Source organism: Mya arenaria, chromosome 12 (assembly GCF_026914265.1).
Source record: "Mya arenaria isolate MELC-2E11 chromosome 12, ASM2691426v1".
Classification (NCBI taxonomy): domain Eukaryota; kingdom Metazoa; phylum Mollusca; class Bivalvia; order Myida; family Myidae; genus Mya; species Mya arenaria.
In genome coordinates this window covers 49,378,507-49,401,373 of record NC_069133.1, presented here as the reverse complement: position 1 = coordinate 49,401,373, position 22,867 = coordinate 49,378,507, and the positions used below count along the sequence as shown (strand labels likewise).

The 22,867-nt window shown below is 35.0% G+C and overlaps 2 protein-coding genes across 2 annotated transcripts in view; one reads left to right on the top strand and one right to left on the bottom strand.

The window, feature by feature from the left end:
• Positions 1 to 439: 439 nt before the first annotated feature.
• The window catches only part of LOC128210751 (uncharacterized), a 51,682-nt gene continuing 29,254 nt past the window's right edge, over positions 440 to 22,867 (bottom strand). The window contains exons 2-9 of the mRNA XM_052915104.1: positions 7,006 to 7,149; positions 5,395 to 5,526; positions 5,020 to 5,105; positions 3,365 to 3,591; positions 2,786 to 2,949; positions 2,355 to 2,505; positions 1,264 to 1,478; positions 440 to 628 (exon numbers count right to left, since the gene is read on the bottom strand). Of these exons, the coding sequence (XP_052771064.1) occupies positions 440 to 628; positions 1,264 to 1,478; positions 2,355 to 2,505; positions 2,786 to 2,949; positions 3,365 to 3,591; positions 5,020 to 5,105; positions 5,395 to 5,526; positions 7,006 to 7,137 (1,296 nt within the window). The 5' untranslated portion in view covers positions 7,138 to 7,149. The remainder of the gene's footprint in view (positions 629 to 1,263; positions 1,479 to 2,354; positions 2,506 to 2,785; positions 2,950 to 3,364; positions 3,592 to 5,019; positions 5,106 to 5,394; positions 5,527 to 7,005; positions 7,150 to 22,867) is intronic.
• LOC128211003 (Kv channel-interacting protein 4-like) overlaps positions 16,666 to 22,867 on the top strand; it is a 422,182-nt gene continuing 415,980 nt past the window's right edge. The window contains exon 1 of the mRNA XM_052915372.1: positions 16,666 to 16,696. Coding sequence (XP_052771332.1) covers positions 16,675 to 16,696 — 22 coding nt within the window. The 5' untranslated portion in view covers positions 16,666 to 16,674. The remainder of the gene's footprint in view (positions 16,697 to 22,867) is intronic.

Genomic DNA, 22,867 nt, shown 5'->3' with positions numbered 1-22,867 from the left:
ATTACCCGTTCTTTTAACTATAACGTGATTCTCTTTGGTGCTACAGGAGTCCTCTCGACAAATCACAATAATCTGGACAGTGTTCACTCAACCGCAGATATTTTTCCTTACTTCTCAGAATGTTTTACCAAGGAAACGGTCTCTAGCATGAAGCATATTAACTTACAGCTCTCGTTATCATATGTTTAATATCATATATTAATAATATCATACACATTCATTACCCTTTTAATCAACAAGCCATTATTAGTTTGTTTCAAGTGTTCACCATCAATATAATGGTTCAAATCAGTCTATAATTTTATCCGTTAATCCATGAATTTATATATAAACCGAACAATCAATCAATTATTAAATCCACCAACTAGTCAATCAATATGCCACTTGGCATTCACTTACGCAGTCAATTAATATATCACTTAAGATATCCCTGCAGAATCTATTCTGTATCACCGAACGCAGATGCAATGTCACTTTCAATGGAGTCCAGGATAGCTTGCTGACGCTTGTCCCTGTCATATGTGGACATATGGTCCACCGGGCTGGATAGGAAATTGTAGAGATGGTTGATTTGGGTATCGCTTTCTTGTACATAATCGCTGCAAATTCTTCCGAAAAACCTCCAGTCCTGCAAATCAAATACATTGAGATTCAGGCTACTGCAAAGCAATATGTAAATCATAATATTGTAATAAGCCATGACAAATTTACTGCTTTTTTAGGTTTCCCGACAGGACTCTCCTCGACGCTATTATTGTATTACCACCGACTTGTATTCCAGACAGTTATATTTTCTCCTTTTGGGTATTTCTTTTTGGTAGTTTAATGCACGCGTTAGGCCTAATGTACATTTTTTTTATTGAACGCTTACACACTATTTAAAAAATAGCGACCGATTTAGATATATGTACAAATAAACGTATTAATTCTAATGCATAATTATGTTTCGACTATTTGACTTTAAGGATCAAAACTAAAAACCTTAGGTATGGTTAAAAAATGTTAGCCTTTTTAAAATGAGGTTTCAGTTTAAAGCCACATGGCAACAAATCCCCTGTTAAAAAGCGCCAAAATATCGCTACCATTTTGACAGTTCTGGGCTTGTTTTGAAGACCTACTATATTTGCCGATTTGAGGAAAATCTAGTGTCTTGTCCCTTTCATTTACTAATTTGATATATTCTTCCTAATTTAAAATTCAATTGCATTGTCGTTTTTGTGAACGCATTTCCTTTAAGTAGGTTGGAAGTAAGTAATACAGTACCCTTTCCGCCTTTCCAATCGACTTCTTGAATCGTTCTGCGTATCTCTCCTCCTCAATCTTCTTCAAATAGACTTCTCCAGATTTTACATCCTCCTTAAGAAACTTAAGTGTGGCAGCCATGTTCTCCCAGAACAGGATGATCCGAGTGAATTGTTTGTCAACGGCTCCGAGCTGCATGGAGGCTTCACGGAGACTCTCCACATTTCCCAAAGAAGCTTTTAAAAAGAGATGAACAGATAATTAGTGTATGTAATGTAATAGTAAGATTACATTCTTATTTATTTAAGGAGTCTTAAGGACATTTAAGGACACTTTGACCAGCCCAATTGCGTTCATACCCCGATAATGACATAAATCCCGTAATTCATTACTTATATCTACACCAATAGCCGAAAGGCAGTGCATGTAAGGAATGGAAGTATAGGTGTAAATAAAGGTAAGATTTCAGGTCATCTGACTAAGAATACAACCTCATTGGCTGATACATTGTAAACACACAATCTGACGCAGGACGTTTGTTCCGGATAAATGGCAGAATGCGGACCTTAAAACACGCACGAAAGTTGACATTCTTAATGATTAAGTCTACTACTTACTAATTGCATATCTACAGTTTCATTGTATGAGAATGTAGGTGGTTTTCTAAGCATGTTTTGAAGAGTTCTTGATTAGCATAGCACTTATTTAATTAGAGGACTTATCACGAACTAGTCTGACGATCGCTGAAAAACATATTTATAACAAACAACATATTGTTTTTCAATATGTCGAAGTAATATTTGAAAAAAAGTTACTTCATTGCAAAATGACTTGCGTGTATTTAGTGCTGAGTTTGTAATTAAAGCATTTTCTGAGAGTAAGTGCTGTCTAGTATATTAGGAGTCTTCTCCTCACCCAAGAGGTTCCGCGTTTAATACCAACCAGGGAAACGCTCTCTTGCATTTTCAAAAAGCATATGCATCTGTTGTCTGCCCAGAATACGGACTCGGTTCAACTATCAACTACCAGCTGCCTTCACAATCGAGCTTAAATAAAATTATATACACCAAAGCATTTTCTCGATCTGCGAAAGAGACATGCCGCAGTTTTACCTTCCTGTAGAGTCAGTTCCTTCAGCTTAGCCAGCCGTATTAACGCCTCCTTTCTCTGTTCATTGACTCGATCAATAACTTGTCGCCTCTCTTGAGATGCACGATGAACATTTTCTTCACTTGCTTGGTAGTTTTTCTGAAGCTCTTTGTACTTAAATTGCAAATTAACTCTTCAAAATGCTCTTCAAATGGATATCCAACCGAAATCGATATGTGTTAATGTGTATCTAAACTTAAAAAGGTAAACCCATTGCATCCTATCACACACTTTAGTAATACATGCTTGATTTTTAAACCTATTTTCTTGCAAAGAACACTGTTATATTATTCATTAGAATGCAATTTTTATCTAAATATGAAAGAAAATGCCAGTCAAAAATCTATAATTTAAAAACGTCACCAACGATCTATTTTAAAGCCGATAACCCTACCATTTTCATTTTCCTATCGCCTTTAAAGACATTGGTTAGTATGTTCCCAAGAGAGGTGGCGATTGTCATAACGAATGCAGAAGGACCAACCATAGCTTCAGAGGGGCCGACAGAGCTCATAAATGTCGTGTCGTTATCCTGAGTCATGGCCTTTCCAGCAGCATCTGCGAGAAAACCCATACAATCAGTACTTATTTAAGAAATATTTATATATTTTACCAATACAAATATATGCACGAATCGCACATGTATAATTATATTTATACGCACGTTTGTTATATATATAGTATTGTATCAGTAAGAAGTAAAATGCAATATTTTTTAAACTGAAAATAATTTACATAAAAAATGGTTACATGTAGTTTTTCATTCTAATATTAACAGTATTGTTATATATTATGCTACCATATACGATATTTCTTTACAGGTAAAAATGGAGACTTTCGTAACTAGAATTATACGAACCTGAAAAAATCAAACAAAGTGCAAAAGTCAAAAGAACTCATCAATTAAGCATTTGGGACCTTACAAGTAACGCTACATAATATGATGATGTACATATACATTTTTTAGTACTACCTGCTGATTCATACATTCTATCTCTGTATGATTTCAATGTTTTCAGTTCATCATCAATACGTTTCCTTTCTTGATCTAACTCTTTTTGTGCGAGTTGAGCCGCCTTCGCCATTTCCTCTTCTCTCAATTTTTCAATTTCAATCTTCTTCTTCTTATCGACAATATCCTTATTACGGTCGTTTACTGATGCTAGGTTCCTCTGAATATCCGTCTGAATATTTAGATAGCTAGAGAAAAAAAGAAAACAAGAAAACATTCAAAATAGGGTAACTTCTAAAAGGGACTAGACACCAGATGGTTCCATACTCGACAAATACAGTTTTGGCTCAAAACCAGACTAGAACTGTCAATACGAGCTAGTATGAGACCGATAATACATCAATTACATGGTTAAAATATTTTGTCGCTGTCTCAGCTGAGTTTATCCAAATAGCGCATAATGGTTTCGCAGTTTTGCACCAGTCATTTGTAACCACGGCCCCCAGGTCCGGGGAATAGCGGGAACTTAGACTTTCGGTCCAGCCAACCCCGGGTAAAATCCCCGCCCTGCGGGGACGGTAAAATCCCCTCAAAATGCCCCCGCACCCCATGGACCCTAGGTAAGGCCCATTTCCCACTTTATTTTGCACAAACACAAAACCACCGCATTCAGCCGGCACTGCGGGGCCATCTGGAAGGTAAAAACACGGCCCATTTCCCAGGCTATCCCCGGTATACCCCCGGACCTGGGGGGGGGGGGCGTGTATACAACTGACTGGTGCATTTATAGTGCGTATGTTTACGTGAAAAGTACAGCTTCATATACCGACGCTATTTTTAAATAAATAGGGTTTACGTGTTAGACAAACCCAGTAAATTGTCGAATTGCAAAACTAGGCAAAAACCTCAAAAGAAACATGCGTAGTAAGCGATATGAAACATCAGTTATTGAGATCCAATGTTTGTACACAACGATAACTTATATCGATAACGATATTTTTCTCTTTTTTTTCTTGCACTTTTTACACCGGGTGTCCTTTTAAACACGATAAAGCTTACTATCTACGTCAAACTATCTATTTGACGCATGTGAGGTATATACAATGTACAATGTACATGGTTAAGTTGAATACATCCAATCCTTATCATAACTGAAGACTTTATTTTCGCTAAAATAAAGATGGTATAGTGGTTTAAATTGATTTATCTGAAGAACAAAACCGTAAGTATTTAAAGAAAACCTACAGATTTACCAGAATTGATATAATTGTTTTTCCTATACCAAAAATGATGAATAAATATAAAAAAAGGTATTTCTACATTTTGAGACCTAGTAGTTTCAGCTATTAAATACAAGGGTACAATCAATAATTAATATTTTCCGTAAATGCACTATTAAATAAGAATACTCAATATTGATGTTTGTTATACATGCGTATACATGTATTTATTTTGAATAAGAGTGTCACTTTAAGCAAATAAACGGTGACCGTTCTAATGTGATAAGTCGGACACTTATGAATGAAGATATGTTGATTCATGTCAGATCTATCCGTTGAGTTTGTCTCATTTCGTGTTTGTTAGGACTAAGCCTTGTGCTTCTAAATAAGTTTTCGTTTAATGGTTTGTCTACTGGGCTTATCCCTATACTTTTCATTGTTTTACAATACACAAACCTTGTTCTTGTATCTTCAGATTCCTTTTTCATAGTTTCCGCATTTTCAATAATCTGACCAAACGCTTCTATGATAATGTCTCTGTCCTGTAAATGTGGACAGAAAAATGATCATTTAAACATGTTTCTATATAATTATCGGAATAAGTTTTTACTTTCAAATTGTTACTAAACGCTCAAATAGTAATCGAAGCAAATGGAAGATTCGCACATTTTTGATTTAGGAATATATATTTTATAAACTTTTAAGCCAGTGTATAACGCAAAGTGGTTGTATTTTTCCCAAGTTGCCATTTAAACATAACCTTAGTGAATTATGTCCTATTATGATAATCATACGGGCGTTTACAAATAAATTCTCAGTTTCAACATTTACCTGTAGTTCGACAGCATCAAGAATTATGGGTATCATTGTCTTTACAATGTGAAACGACGTCGCCGTGAATTTCTTCATCAAACCCGACGTCATCAAATGTTGCGTGCGCGCACTGTGGGCCGTCATTCGTACCTAAGATACATAGAAAGTGTACTGTGTGATGCTAGAATAAGATATTTAAGTTGTGAGTTCCTTTCGAATCACCTTTCCTGCCAATCAGGATGACCAGCAAGAATAAGATGGGCGAGTTGGGGATACCTTTCGACTTATCTGCCTTGCTATACACATCAGGATAACCAGCGAGAATCAGACGAGTGTGTTGCGTACCTTTCGACTTACCTTCCTGGCTATACACATCAGGATAACCAGCAAGAATCAGACAAGTGTGTTGCGTACCTTTCGACTTACCTTCCTGGCTATACACATCAGGATGACCAGCAAGAATTGTATAGGGGAGTTGCGTACCTTTCGACTTACCTTCCTGGCTATACACATCAGAATGACCAGCAAGAATTAGATAGGGGAGTTGCGTAACTTTCGACTTATCTTCCTGGCTATACACATCAGGATGACCAGCAAGAATTAGATAGGGGAGTTGCGTACCTTTCGACTTACCTTCCTGGCTATACACATCAGGATGACCAGCAAGAATTACATAGGGGAGTTGCGTACCTTTCGACTTATCTTCCTGGCTATACACATCAGTATGACCAGCAAGAATTAGATAGGGGAGTTGCGTACCTTTCGACTTACCTTCCTTGCTATATACATCAGGATGGTCAGCAAGAATTAGATAGGGGAGTTGCGTACCTTTCGACTTACCTTCCTGGCTAAACATATCACGCTGAACAGCAAGATATGGATTGTCAAGTTGGGTATCATTCGACTTACCTTCCTTGCTAAGAAACATTCAAAATAATATATTTTTTAAAGGGATTTGACATTGTTAAACTATTTGCTGTACCTGTCATACCTGTGTTTACCCGTTTTCAAGAAACGCATAATGGTATCCCAGTCTATAGTGTGTATGTTTTGATATATATACCGACGCTATCTTAAAATTAAATGACTTGGGTATCTTTCGACTTACCAACCTTGCTAAACACATCAAGATGGTCACCAAGAATTAGATGCATGCGTTTCGGTCTTTTCTACCTACCTTCCTTCTTACACTCATCACGATGACCAGCAAGAATTAGATTGGCGAGTTGCGTACCTTCCGACATACCTTACTTGCTTAACACATCAGGATGGTCAGCAAGAATTAGATTTGTGAGTTTGATTCATTTCGAATTATCTAACTGGATGAACAGCTAGAATGATGAAGTCACGTTGGACACCATTCGACTTACCTCACTTGCTAAACACATCAGGAAAACCAGCTAGAATTAGAACGTGTGTTGGATACCTTTAGACTTACCTCAATTTTTACAAAAAATCAGGATGGCTAGCTAGAATTAAATCGTAAGTTGGATACCTTTCGACTTACCTCACTAAATGGCCAGCTAGATTAATATTGTCTAGTTGGACACCTTCCGACTAACCTCACTTTTTACAAACATCAGGATGGCCAGCTAGAATAAGATTGGTGAGTTTAGTAAATCGTCTTACCTCTCTCGCTACATCAGTGTGGTCAGCAAGATGAAGGTATGCGAGTTCAAGATAGTTTGCCACTTCCCTCTGTGCGTGATAAAGCTCTATGGCGGCAATCGTTTGGAACATTTTCTGGTTCTCTAACGCCATTTCATCTTGTGGCTGTTAATATAAGAAAGCAATGCTTTTAAATTAAAACAGCTTGAAATGCCTTTTTTTTGTCCTACTCATTTAGTTGTATTTACATAACCATATAATATACATGTATTTCCTTTGCGGTCATATTTACGCCGCCGCCGCCGCCGCCACTACTTCTACTACTACTACTACTACTACTACTTCCAGCCCCACCACTAGCGCCGCCACCACCACCACCACCACCACCACCACCACTACCACCTACTACTACTACTACTACTACTACTACTACTACTTCCAGCCCCACCACTAGCGCCGCCACCACCACCACCACCACCACCACCACCACTACCACCTACTACTACTACTACTACTACTACTACTACTACTACTACTACTACTACTACTACTACTACTACTACTACTACTACTACTACTACTACTACTACTACTACTACTACTACTACTACTACTACTACTACTACTACTACTACTACTACTACTATTATTATACTTAGCGTGCGAATAAGTTACAACGCTATTCACAGTTCACCATAATTATTGAATGTTGTTTTTGAAACCTTGGTACAAAACAGTTACGTCAACCAGTAACCTGGCGATTGAAGTTGATTGAAGCGCTCTAGTATAATTTCAACAACTCGGGTTGTGCGTGCAATAACTATTATACAATTAAGACCAGAGTATACTGTTCTAGCTTTGTCACCATTTTTTGTTAAATGTTCTTTGAAACTATTTTTTTATAGTTATTCTATAAGCTTAACTGTATCATTTTTTGGTTCATGTAAATATCTTTAAGAAGTTAAGCATTTAGGTAAATAGTGAGCATTTTAGAATATTTATGTTGCATCTTTATTTCGAATATTAGAGTATTTTCGAGAATAAGATAATATTCAGATATGCTTTTTATAGTTGCAGTGTAAATTGAATGTACTTAACGATAATTATATAACTACAAAATACAAATAAACGCTTTATGCTCAAAGTTTTTAAATACTAATATGAAGGATGAACTTTTAATGCAAGAATAGAATAACCTTCGATATAGCCATATTGTACCACTTTGTAAATCTACTACTACTACTTGATTTGTTTGAACAGTTTCCTTATTATGTATTATATATGCATCTACGATTGGAGATTGCTGTAGCAAGCCGGGACGTTCTCCGTTTAAACATAAATGAACTATACTGATATACGTTATCTTTTAAACCGAAACTAATGTTCATTGATTACTTCATCTCTATGTTTATCTCACATCTGCGTAGAATCAATATTCAAGGGGTTTAAAAAGTACACATGGTGTGTGTACAAGGAACGCGCACACAGATTATGCGGTAGTTATTATTCGGTATGCATAGTTTACATGAGGTTGTTGAAAGGTATGAGTATTCACTAAACAAGCATGCATGATGCCGGTGATATATGATGATGATGATACTAGTAATGATAATAATAATAAAAATAAAAATAAAAACAACAGCAGCAGCAGCAACAACAACAGCAACAGCAATTACAACGACAACGCCACCACAACCACCACCACCACCACGACTACCCACGCCACCTCCACCACCACTATGACCACCACCACCACTCCATCACGACATCACCACCGACACGCCACCACCACCACAATCCCCACACCACCACTACCATCACCACCACCACCACCACCACGACAACAACAACAACAACAACGAATTGCAACAACAAAACCACCACCACCACCACAAACCATCTCCACCGCCACCACCACCACCACCACCACCACCATCACCGCCACTTCCACTACCACTACCACTACCATCACTGCCACTTCCAAACATCACCACCACCACCACCACCACCAACTCCACTACCACTACAACTACTACTACTACTGCTACTACTGTTGCTACTAGTTTTACTTATCATATTAATCCCAAATCATTACACATACCCGCAAATTATGCAATCAATTATCAGATATTTTTGTGGGTGGTGGACCTTACTGAGTATTTTGTATTGTCTGTAAATGAAATTACTTTACTTATTTTTGTTGGCATAAGCCCAAGCCAATGTTTAAAGATAATAACACAAACATGAAAAATACATCTAATGTCAAAAGATAACAAACCAAATTCTTTGAATAAAGCCCCAGACGGAATAACATTCAGACTTATTTTGTAAAATTATTTTAGCAGTTTTTTTCTGAATAGCTGTGGATATTTTAATGGTGTGTGATTTTATAACTTTGCTCCATATTGTACAGCAGAAGCCCATCGTAGATAAAATATAAGCGTTTTTCAAAAAGCTTTTTCATGTTTAAAAATTAACTATTCCTTTTAGAGTTCATTTTGCGATGTACTTAGTTAATTTGATATTTTTTAATTTTTATGTTCTATGTCATTGGCCTTTACCATGTGCCATTAAACGGTGTTTACGTTTAAATCTTTGGCTATTGGGCATGTTTATGCAGTTTTTCACATACGTATTTTTATTCAGGCCTTTATGTATTATATACGCATCTACGATTTGAGATTGTTGTAGCAAGCAGGGACTTTCTACTTTCATTTTCAACATAGGTGAACTAGACTTTATCTTTCAAACCGAAACTAATGTTCATTGGTTACCTCATCGTACGTGTGGGCAGTATTCAAGGGTTTAAAAGTGCATACCGTGGGTGTACAAAGCATGTGGACACATATTTTGCGGTAGTTGTTATTCGGTATGCATAGATTTATAACGTTGTTAAAAGATATTAGTATTCAGTAAACAAGGTAGTACTTGAGTTGACTGACCATCTAACCCAGCGAACCTAATACATTTGTCGTAGTTCTAAACTAACGATAAGCATATAATGAACCATTAATAGTACTTAAATTTATTCTACACAGTTTGCTGAATGAAATAATTTAAAACGGACGGTTTTAATTACCCCAACTTTTCAACTATGTTCGTATATTTATTAGGAAATGGACCTCGAACGTTTAATAAACAGATTCCGGATGATTTTGTTCATATACCAGTCGACATTGTATTACCCTCATCATTTAGATAAACGTCATGATAAACAACATTTCTGTCATCAAACAATTCAATTTATACGGTACAAGTAATAGTTATGGCACCTACATCCCGGGATAATGAGAATATACACGACCACTCTTAAGCTTCCAATCATGGGGTTGCGGATGGCGGAGCTGTTTTGTATCATATTGTAAACAGAGGCGGTAATCACGTGGTACATTGTTTTAATACCAAGCACTAAAACATGGCAGCGCCCAGTGAGACAGTATGTATTTTTGTTAATTTTCTCTCCATAATTAAACCATTAGATTTCCCAACATCGACCATGTTCGAGCGCCCAACTTTCCCTGTAGTTTGGTACCTTCATTTTGTCAGACAGTTCTGTAGTTTATTTGGAATGCGTGTCACAAGTTTTTAATCGAGGCGAAATGTGCTGCGGAAATTTAAAATATTTCGTTTCTTATTTGTTCAGAATCGTTACTTTCTCCACTTCCTTAGGTTACTTATTCACAAAGAAATTACCTAATAAACTTTAACCTATACATAAATCTGAATCTTTTTTCAAACACGGACCATGTTTGATACCTGTATAATGCATTTATGTTTTACATGATTAAACATTGTTGAATATCGGCGGCATTAAGGTATCTCAATTATTTACTCCATATCCCACCAATTTAAAGCTTAGTAGTTATAAAAACCGGCGTGGTTTACAATTAATTATAACATGTTCACCGCAATGTTACATATTTAATGATTTAAGTCTGATTCTTGAATTCTCCCTCGACGTGTCGTAAACGTTGAGAGAGAGAGAGAGAGAGAGAGAGAGAGAGAGAGAGAGAGAGAGAGAGAGAGAGAGAGGGGGGGGGGGGAGAGATATTCCTACATTGTGAAGATACATAAATAAATAATAACTAACTATCTAAGCACATTCATATCATATCAATATGTGCTGTAAAACAATCTTGTCTGTGGTGATTTGATCAGATACGAATTCACGTTTTTTGCATGTGGTCGTAATTATCCGTGAATAAAATCTGCTTAAAACTTCGATAGCCACTCTGCAAATTGCTTAAGTATTACTCAAATGCTATATAATAGCAGGTATATGTAATGTCAACGTTGAATGATTGCCTCAACTGAAACGAAACTAATTTAACCATAAAGACACTTGTTATATACGGTTCGTTTGAAATGCACCGACATGTGGTCGTTTTCCTTAGCACTATTATCTGGTTTCCTACAAATAATAGAAAACAACAGAACACTAATGTATAATTAATACTGTAGTAAATGCCAAACTGGAAAGATGAATATGCATGAGACAGGATTCAAACATGATGTATTTAACACAAATTTCGTGTTTGGACATTAAAAGTCAGAGAATTTGACAATTTTGAATACGATGTTTATTTTATCCCGTCTGAGCGTCGAAAGACCAATTCAATACAAATGGTCCACGAGAAAACATTATTTACGCACGAATAACCAAACCAGTTATAATCCTATACCACAGATATTATTAATTCAACTGAATACTCTTGAATAATCGTCATTGTTGTTCGTGTCTTTGTATTTTCTTACAACGTGACTATGAATGGATTTATTCACAATTAACCTCCAGTCTTGACTATGGAATTCTGCGAGCACCAGGAAGCTACGAAGCATATAACTACGTAAGTTAGTATCTTCCGAGAATTCTGTATTTATATCTGGGATAAAACCTAACGTTCCACATTGTTTGGTAATAAGCGTTAAAGGCCTTTGTAAAAATTAAGTTTTTAAAAGTCTAAGACAAGCCGTGCGGCATAGTTGTCTGTATACGTTTCAAGAGAAAATATCCCTGCGCAGCTTAGAGCTATGTTAGTTCGGATGAATAATGGCTTATTTTTGCATATGTTAACACATGCTCTATGGGATCGTTCCAATGACTGGGTAGGGAGGTCCTGTAGGGGGAGATTCTTTGGAAGCACAGTACTTACTAGGTACAGCTTTTTAATAACATAACATAACATAACATAACATAACATAACATATAGTTCATTGTAATTTAAGACCTCCGGTCCATAATACAGTTATTCATACATATACTTAACAACATAGATATAATACAGTGATGAACAAGACATATTTTTAAGCAATGATATATCAATAATATTCTTGCAAACTCATTTAAACTAATGTTTACAAATACAAAGAATCAACATGCTTGTACATCAATATTGCATTTATAAGCATCTGGTGTAAGAATAAGATGCATATATATTAATAAAGCACAGATGAATGACACCATAACGAGTTATCATTACGTTTAAGCAATAAATGACAAGAGGGAACATCACTATATTGTTTAGTCCGCAATTATTTAAACTGAACAAAGTTCGACGTTATTTTGTACAGCACATTTCAATAGATTTATTAAGATCATTATATCTATTGCACAGTACTCCAAGATGCGCATACTTGACAGATTCCGTTATAACCGTATTATTTATGAACCACTTTCTTTTCTTTTGTGACCTTGTAAATTCACTTCAATGTTTGTATTTTTTAGCATATGTCCACCATAGATTGAAGGCCTATTAGAGTAGGAGAAAATAACTTAATTTCGTTTGCTAAAGTATGGCAAGCAAAACCAGAACCGTTTATTTTCAGACTTTGTTCATTGTGATCAAACAAAGACTTATATAGCTGACATAGTCGAAGGCACGTAACCAATGTCCTTTTCTGGCCCTTTTACGTATTGGAAACCACGCAGACATAAAATCTTTGTCCGAACAGAGCTAACATTTAGCTTGTTGCATAGTATTTTAAGAAATTTAGAATCGTCGTGCAATAAAGTGTAAAGGAAAGCATTTGAAAATTCAAATTAAACTTGGATCCGTGGCAACGCGCAAAGTTTAAACATTCCTTCGCCATGAACGCACTTTTGAAACCCACCTTGTCATCCGTGTACATTTACGTTGTTACACATATCCATTTTATGTAATGTAATATTTTCGTATATTTTTAAAATGGTACAGTATAGTGTAATTTCTCTGTAGTTGTTTGATTCTTACATATATTTGTTGCCGCCTTTGAATTACGTCGTAATTATTCACCCCTTTTTCATATTAACAGGACAATAACCGAACTCTATTATTTTGAAAAGAGTAACTTACTGTTATACACGTAACATAAGGATTCCGGCAAACTAAATGTTTTCATTTTAAATACCAAACAAATCCACATAATGTATTGTTCATGCATGTTCTTGCGGATACAATATGTATATAGACTGTAATGGTATCGTTGTTCTTGTATGTTCTTGCGGATACAATATGTATATAAACTGTAATGGTATCGTTGTTCTCTTAATTCTGACAAATTTGATAAATGATTGTCATCGACCATAGATGAGTCTTAGTGTGTGTATAAGATATGAAGTAATACATCCAGCCAATGTTTATATCCTCGGGGGTGTTGCACACTTTCCCGACAAACTTCATCTCAAATGACATTGGATGTTTCTCTTTCGTCTCTTTATTAGTTTTCAAAATGCAACATTTAACATTTCGGCAATCTCGATTAATTCATTTTCAAGTGTTTTATTACATTCTAACACGCATTTGGTATGTGCTGCTCGAAATATAAAGTATTATTGTACCCTTTAGAGCATCCAGAGTCGTCGCCCATAGGCTGTTGATTTTTAACTATTCATTCCATATCTCCAACATTGATTTGTGCACCTTTGATAATCGTTCAAACCGTTAAGCTTGAGACATTCTCAAGAAAGGTGTTACTTTGCATGCATCCAGTATATTGATCAATATATATATTTCCCATTGATAAAGTTGCATGGCTTTGTACAATGGTAATCTTGTTTTGATCAACAATAACGTTACCTACAAATTACAGGTCTATGAGTTAAAATATAAAGCGTCGTCATGAACAGGTGTACAAGAAAAAATATCAGATACAACGATTTTCGTCAACAGAAATATAGTCTTACAATGTTTCCCGGGCTGGGGTATACGGTACGTTTGAATATTCTGCAACTAGACATAAAATAAATGACTTAACAGGTACTTAGTTATAATAAAGTAGCAATTCTGAAAACAGCTCTTCACGTGCATCAAGATTAAAACCGTGATCAAAGTAATCCAGTATTTATACCACCTATCAGCTGCATGTTTTCCTTTGAGGACTATGAGCTAAAATGTTTTCTATATCCTGTACATATTGTTTTTATTTGTATGTTTTATGATTCTAACAAGGCAATTATGTTTAGAAAAAGACATAAATAATTACCCGGGCTGGTAACAATTCCAATACCAATTATTAAAGGATTATCTAGTTGCAATATTGATACATTATCATCTAACGTTTAATGCCCCATTAAATACAAACCACATTTACCGACTTTCCATTTGGTAGGTTACGTCTAAATCGGGATCACTTTTTGCATACTTATATAATACCTGCGGATCCCGACATAACACCCACCGCATTCCATATAGCGAACGTAAGAAACCAATTTCTATGATAAAGAACAAACATTTCCAACCATTTACAATAGTTTCAAATTCATTGCAAAATACATGATTGTTTTCAATACTCAAGGCCATTCCGGCTTGTCACGTGACATGAAGCTGTTGCTGGCTTAGCGTTCGCCGGTCCAATTCCGCTTCCACCTCCATGGCCGGCACACGATGCTAAGGAAGGGGTGTTGGAAGAATACGAAATGCGAAGATACCGTCAGCGTTACCTTTATCCTTGACACCAACACGATTGATAACGTTTATCTCTAATATCATCGTATTGTACGTTATCCGTTTTCAGGGGGTTGATAAAACTTCTTATTGAAATACATACGATGTTCACAGTTGTCATGTTTTGGCTGTTTTCGTGTTCCTTTGCGAATTGGTTACCATTGCGTCCGCGGTAATTCACTGGTCTCGAGCGATTTTCCATGGATACATTCGAATGCTGTCTTCTTTCAAAGTGATTCATCTTGAGGGGCTCTTCTTCTGCTGGGCTGATATTTACGTAATCGGTAACGTCGTCCGAGACGTTGCTACGGTAATTCTCGTTGTAATGAAAATCGGTTGCCATCTATATGGGCCCATCACACACAGTACCTTTCTTCGCGCACCGTTCGTGTAATGGTGAAGAAGCTTATGACATTACCTTACCATTAGTCGAAGGTTTGATAAAAAAAAAACATTCACACCAGTCAACACCTCTTGCATATTGTCTTTCTGGAGATTCTTCGTGATGCTGCAATTATTTGCAATGTTTGTTTGATTCAAATGAAACAGTCAGCTTGTTTTACTGAAGGTGTGTCTTTTATACACGAGACTTCAAAAGCCAAAGGTGCATTTTCGATTAGTACTATTATATGGTTTTACAGGAGTTTGAAACTTTGTTTTGGGGATTTTTGAGGATAAGTGATATTATTTTTATGAATTCTATACCGTCCCCTGTTAATACTGAAAAACGTGAGTGGATGTCATTGTTAAGCTTAACGGCCACTGGGCCACCGTTTATGGCTTTGAGTCTGCGTTTAAGCTAATATCCCTGGTCAGGTCTCTTATAAAAGAAAACAACACCGATCTGGTGTACTCTAGCTTATTATAGTCTAGAAGTATAAGGTTTAATAGTTGGTTATACTTAGTAACGTACAGACAAGCGGTCTTATCAAAGTATCCTGTTACATGACTAATTAGGTCATCAGCTAGTTTCGTTAGTTTCAATTTGCCATTACATGTATAAAATAACGGTAGCAAATGCTACTTAGTAATACTATGTCCCCGCACTTGTATATCCTTTTTAATGCAAAAGGAAATAAAGCATATTTGATTTGCATCAAACAAATTTCTGGTGTATGTTTGTTTGATATATTGTAAAAAATACCAATTATCTAAGCGCAATCGCTATAGTCAGCGCCCATGCCAGTCAAAAATACCCAACTTCTCACATCTACAAATTTTCAACTCTATTGTACTTCGTGCTTTAACCATGTGTTTATACTTAATCCTCTCACACAGTATTTGATTATATTAGTATCATTAGAAATAAATGTGTTACTAAAATAACAAGCCGATGGAATTTACATCAATTCGGGAGAGATTTCCAAAGTGCACGCAAAGCCCATAGGACTATGGAAAACCTAATTACTTTTGATCAATTCCGACATACGGTACGCAAGGATATAGCTTCTAGCTAGAATCAGCAATAAGAATCCCATGAAAATTACGTTAAGACCTAAATATCTGTTTTACACAATTATTCTGATAACTTGATGTAAAGAACATCATTGCAAATAAAGTAGCGTGCACCATAGCGAATTAATCAAAACGTTTTGTCGACAAGTTTGCTTTTAAATAACTTATCTTCTACATTGAAATGCACCATAACAACATTTTTTACGAATATTGATATTCTTAGCGCTGTAGTAATTTGATTGTTGTAAAACGTTTGTAGAAAAAGTGGTACGATCTTGGAAATACATTTTTGGAATTAGATTTCGAAAGTTGGATGAAGATGACTTTTCATGCAGGTGAGTATCTTTTTCGTCATTTTCACAACAAACTAGCTCTGTGATATATTGAGGACGAATATTATTATGTGTCCATCATATTTGTAATAGATTATTTTTCCCTATGTTTACTGCCGATAGGCCATGGAATTATAAATCCATATTCCTTTGTTTTATGTACATAATGTGACAATGTTCCTGTTTGTTATGATTCCAATATACAGTGATAAGATCGGTTTAATGTCAATGGCTGGTGTTGACTTTAAAAGAAAACTCGAAGAAACATCCCCATGAAGCTCTGCCGTGTTAAAACGACTGATTAGTCGGTAAAACATCAATAACACTAACCTTTCGCCATCGATTTCGATTTGCAGTCACTTACGCAATGAGTAAGTACAGACTCTGCAGAATACATTAGGGTACCTTTTGTCCATCAATGGCGGTTAGAAATGTATAAATGTGTTTTTTTATGAAAACGCTATGTAACACCTGCTCTGTTAAGTAACTAATAAACCAGTGAATAAAGGTCGATGGAAACATATCAGTTTCAACTGTGTTCTTTGCAGACGGAAATAAATTCCTAAGCACATACTATTTGTTCAATAGAAAGAGTTGACCCGTCATTGGTTTGGAAACATGAAACATTATATTTACTATTTTTGCTAAATATCATAAACGTGTGAAACGCATTTAACCAGAAAGGTTCTGAACAGCCACATATATCTTACATGGCGACCTTTTTATAAATTTAGGGAGCTCCTTACTGCAAAAGAATGCAGAAATAGTGCAATATAAAACAATGCTGCTGATTTAAATTCTGATGTGGCAATTTGCATGACTTTACTATTTTTCGATTGTTTATTATTGTTCAATATGCAACATACATACAATAATGATTCAAACATATTTGCAGATTTGGATATGCTTAATTTATAATTTTTCAGAAATGCTGTTGACCGAAATGTTAATTACTATTGTAATTTGCTTATAGAAAAGTGAAAAGTAATAATTTGTTTTTGTAGAACGGTCGTGTTGGATCCGGCTATGTCACCAAAAATTTACATGTCGAGAATGTAGTATAGTTGTTATTTTCATATGAAGTTCTGATGGTTTTACGAATTTAATTGACTTAAGTATTGATGATTTACTATCTTCATAACGTTCATTATCCGTTATCTTTAGATAAACTTAGATCTAAATCTGATGGTGATAAATAATAAAACTTACTAAAAAATCCGTAAAACATGAAATAAGCATATATAGATAAACGATTTCTTTGAATAATATTGATACTACAGTTGTTGAAGAAATCCAAAACAGAATTGACATGTTAGATCATAATAATTATTTTTCTCCCACAAGTTTTGATGATGTTGTTTGTACGATATCTAATGTCTTTAGTACCAGCTGTTCAAAGTAGTTTATTACAGTGCATAGAAAGCGACATAACTATGATTATATAAACAAATCACACTAATTTCCCTGGTTAAGTGGTGGATGCCACAAGAAACATTTATCTCAGTGCACCTAAAGCTTAAAACAAGTATGCAATTGTACTTAAACGAAAAGATTAAACAAGCAACAAGACTACGTTGTTTGTTGCTGAAAATAATTTTAGCTAAACAATTAATCCATTAAGAGCTATCAATTAAAAATATATAACCCTATTGCATCCTTAGATGACTTTCATAATTTAAAAAACAACAAAAAACAACAACAAAACAACAACAACAAAAAAACAGTTAATGCAAATACCAATTTAAATTATCATGTGTAAATCGATAGGATATTTTATTTCTAGGGAGACTTGTCAATCGAAAACTAATTAGTAATTCCATCATTGATCTCCAAAATGCTAAAAAGTGCTTCCCAAATTTAGTGTTATACTTGGAAGTTTATAGAGAATACAATAAACACAAAGGCATTATTACTGGTTGGGGAGGGTAAGAAATCCCCTGGAACTTAAGAAAGGTGGCAATGTTTTAGAACATGTCAATGAATATAAATATCTTGGATTATACTATACCAAGAGTGGATCAAATGTTAAGACATTGTCGTTCAATCTACAAAGACTATGTTTGCACTGTTAAAGAAAGAAAGAGACTTTCTTTACTGTACGATATTCAAATAGATTTATTTGATAAAACAGTTTTACCAGTTTTAATTCACGAAAGTGAAAATATGGGGATACGGTAAATTTGACAATCTAGAACAAATTCTTTACTGTACGATATTCAAATTGATTTATTTGATAAAACAGTTTTACCACTTCTAATTCACGGAAGTGAAATATGGGGATACGGTAAAATTGACAATCTAGAACAAATTCGAATAATATATCAATATTTATAAATATGTATTTGGTATAAAGAATACCAACACCATCATACATGATATTTGGTGAACTGAATGTTTTTTTCCTTGTATTTTATACTAAAACCAAAATGAATCCATACGGGTCAAGAATTATTACACATATTAATGATAACCACTACTAAATTTAACTCTAAATTAATTTTGTTTTCTAAGTAACTAGGTTTTAAACAGTTTGGTAAAATATGTCTGGACTGAAAATATTGCGTCTACGGTAATGTGTGCACCGAGTGGTTGTACACTACTTTATCAAGCTTATAGCAGAACCCACTTCTAAATAACAGAAGATGTTGAATATATTATAATATAATAGTTTTCCTCAATGTTACCTAACCTTTTGATTGTATATACACTATTTTGATTGGTCTTCAAATAAATAATCACAAAACAATTATGGAAGAAAATTTGAATAACTAATTTTCCTTCTTGTGGCTTCTTGTCTATGATCGGTTTATTGACAATAAATTACTAACTTTCCAAATTGACTGCTATGAATATGATCTCTGTGAATTAAAACAAAGCTTGGCTTTATCGGTTGAAACACAGGGTTGTAACTTATCTATTTTGTTTAGTTCTGTCTCTTTACAATTTGGACGCTTTAACATTTATTCAATGACATATAGCCGACCTTTAGTGGTATATACATAAAAGAAGGTCAACTTACATTCTTTACTACTGCAATAATTCTAGCTATAAACACGATTTAACTAGGAAACAGGAAACAGGAAAGCAAGGGCTTAGAAGTTAAGGGTTAAATGAACTGTCGTATCTTCCAACGATTAACCGGTCCTATCGTCAGTTATTAACTAAACAATACGTGAAAGCCGAGCTTTTCAGTCAAGACAGTTAAAATTTAAGATAAGCAACTACAAAGTTCAAGTCGATCAATACCAAATCTTTCTTGATGTTTTCTGGTTGGCAATTGCATCTAGAAGACAATATTATCAAAACTCGGCCTTATATACACTGAAAGAAATACATAGATAATTAATTCATTTCTTCGAAATACGCCCAAATATGACTAAGCTTAAATAACTTTTTGTACCAACAATAAGTCTCAACTTCAAGTTTTGCAAAACTAATCAATACATATTTCACTTGATGCAGCGAATGTTTTTTACGGGAAATTTTTCATGACATTACAAATCAATTTCAGAAGTCTGATAAAGTTTTCGAAATAATGTGAACTCCTTCAAATGCCATGGTGCGGTCACTGGCAGTTGGTAATACAAAACTATTTTTGAGTGACTCCCCTTGTCACTACACAAATAATAACAACATTATAAAGAACTAAATTCGTGAACTGGAAGCCCAGTTTGATTTAAAACTGGAAATTCCAACTAAAAAGTAGCAAAACATTAAACGTTATTCAATTTATCTTTTAATTTGTTCAAAGGTAGTTTAATACAATTACACATATTTGTTTCCGATTACTGCATTAGTAAACATAGAAAATGCATGAAATGCAATACATTGATATGAATTATTCTACCCACACGAATATTCGAAAAACGTTCTATCGAGCTATTGAGAGCTCAAGTGGCAAAAGCTATTGCCTTTTGATATATTTAAATATCATGCATTAATATGCCTTATGTTTGCCCTATTATCCAATTACAATACATGTATATCGATTTGTCAACTTTAATTGCAGGGAACTGCTGTTACCAAAAGGACGCACATAATAATACTTGATATCTTCTGACGTTCAATGTCAATACATTTAATTGGGATATTCGAAACTTAATATGGAATCAGTTTATATTTCATATTATGTTTCCAAGTTTTTAGACATTTGCAACGGAATATTTGTGGCAAAGTCTCCAATATCTCGACTTATCTCACTCAAATCTAATACTGGTGGTGAAACAGCTACACATGTAATAGCATAAGGAGAAAGCCCATATATTTTGTCTTCACCTGTAGAAGCGTCCTGTCCAATTCAGGTTTACAATATACAAAAAGGGCTTATCATTTTATCAAGCCATTAGCAAATATGTTAAATTTTAATACCTGTTGACCCAATGTATGCTAAATGTTAAAATACATGCTAAATGCTGATACCTACTGACCCAGTATAAGCTAAATGCTGATGCCTGCTGACCCAATATATGCCAAATGTTGATGCCTGCTGACCCCATAGATGTTAAATGTTGATGCTTGCTGACCCGATATATGCTAAATGTTGATGCCTGCTGAACCAATATATGCTAAATGTTGATACCTGCTGACCAAATATATGCTAAATGCTGATACCTGCTGACCCAATATATGCTAAATGTTGATGCCTGCTGACCCAATATATTCTTAATGTTAATGCCTGCTGACCCAATATGTGCTAAATGCTGATGCCTGCTGACCCAATATATGCTAAATGTTGATGCCTGCTGACCCAATATATGCTAAACGCTGATGCCTGCTGACCCAATATATGCTAAATGCTGATGCCTGCCGACCCAATATATGCTAAATGCTGATGCCTGCTGACCAAATAGATGTAAAATATTGATGCTTGCTGACCCGATATATGCTATATGTTGATGCCAGTTGACCCAATATATGCTAAATGTTGATGCCAGCTGACCCAATATATGCTAAATGTTGATGCCTGCTGACCAAATACATATATATGTATATGCTAAATCCAAATAATTTTGATACCATGCAATTCCCACTCATACATTATAATTTAGCTATCGCAGTCCAGAATCAGACAATCCCATCATTCATCGGTTATGCTAATTTGAGGCTTATGTGTTATGTGTGTTGTGTTTGTATTTATGTATGTTGTCTTCATAAATTTATGTCTCAAGTTGATTGTGATTCGGGCCATTGACCTGAGTCTTCAAACAGGGTATGTTTTTGAATTCGTCTAATGGGCTTGTCATTTTAATATCCATTCCATTGAAATATTGCAGTAACCTTTTTTGGAGTCTTTCAGTCCCATTTTTGTGTGTGTTATTTTTGTATTTTTTGGACACCTTAAGGTGTTTAAAGGTCAAAATTAACTGACATTTCAAAAGACAATTCTATAAAAAAAGGGTGTTTAAAATACGTATACTTGACGTCCCTGCTACCCATATTGATAATTGGTAAACTATTATCCAAAATATCAAGCGTAACTTCATTATAGAACTTTATTTTGATCCAAAACAAGACCTTTTTAAAAACTATCATGATTGAGAATTTTCACTAACGAACGTTATGTTTTTTTTTAAATCACATGCGATCGGACATAATTAAAATGTTACGCTGTTGAAATAGTTTTTGCCTTGTATATGCTGAACATGTTACATTTGTGGTTCATTTGCTTGTGAACATGTATTCAGTGCACGTACAATCGATGCCATTTTGAATTTGACAAAGTTCACACACCTGGATGACGTAATAGACAAACAGTAGCCCACGCGTACACGCTCTTCTACAAGTATCTCTTCGCAACATTTACAGTTAACGACATATCGTATTTGTTCGCGTTTTGAATATATATAATTGCATTTCATTTAGATGGTAATGACAAGAAGATAAATTGACCGAGCATTCAATTTCAACGTTTTTCTTATTTAACCCTTTCGGCGCCAAAGTCGCATAATTGCGACAACTAGGCTGACCGCCAAAGTCGCATATTTGCGACAAAACGATAGGGTAGTGTTTTCGCTATTTTTACGCTCAAATATTATTACAGAGCCGAGTGATTTCTACTTTCGATTCAGAACGAGGCTTTTTCATGTTACCTCCGCATTCTTAAATAATTTTTCACGTAAAATTGAATTAATTACAGTCTTCTAAAGTGAATTAAAATCGCAGAGCGATCTGGAC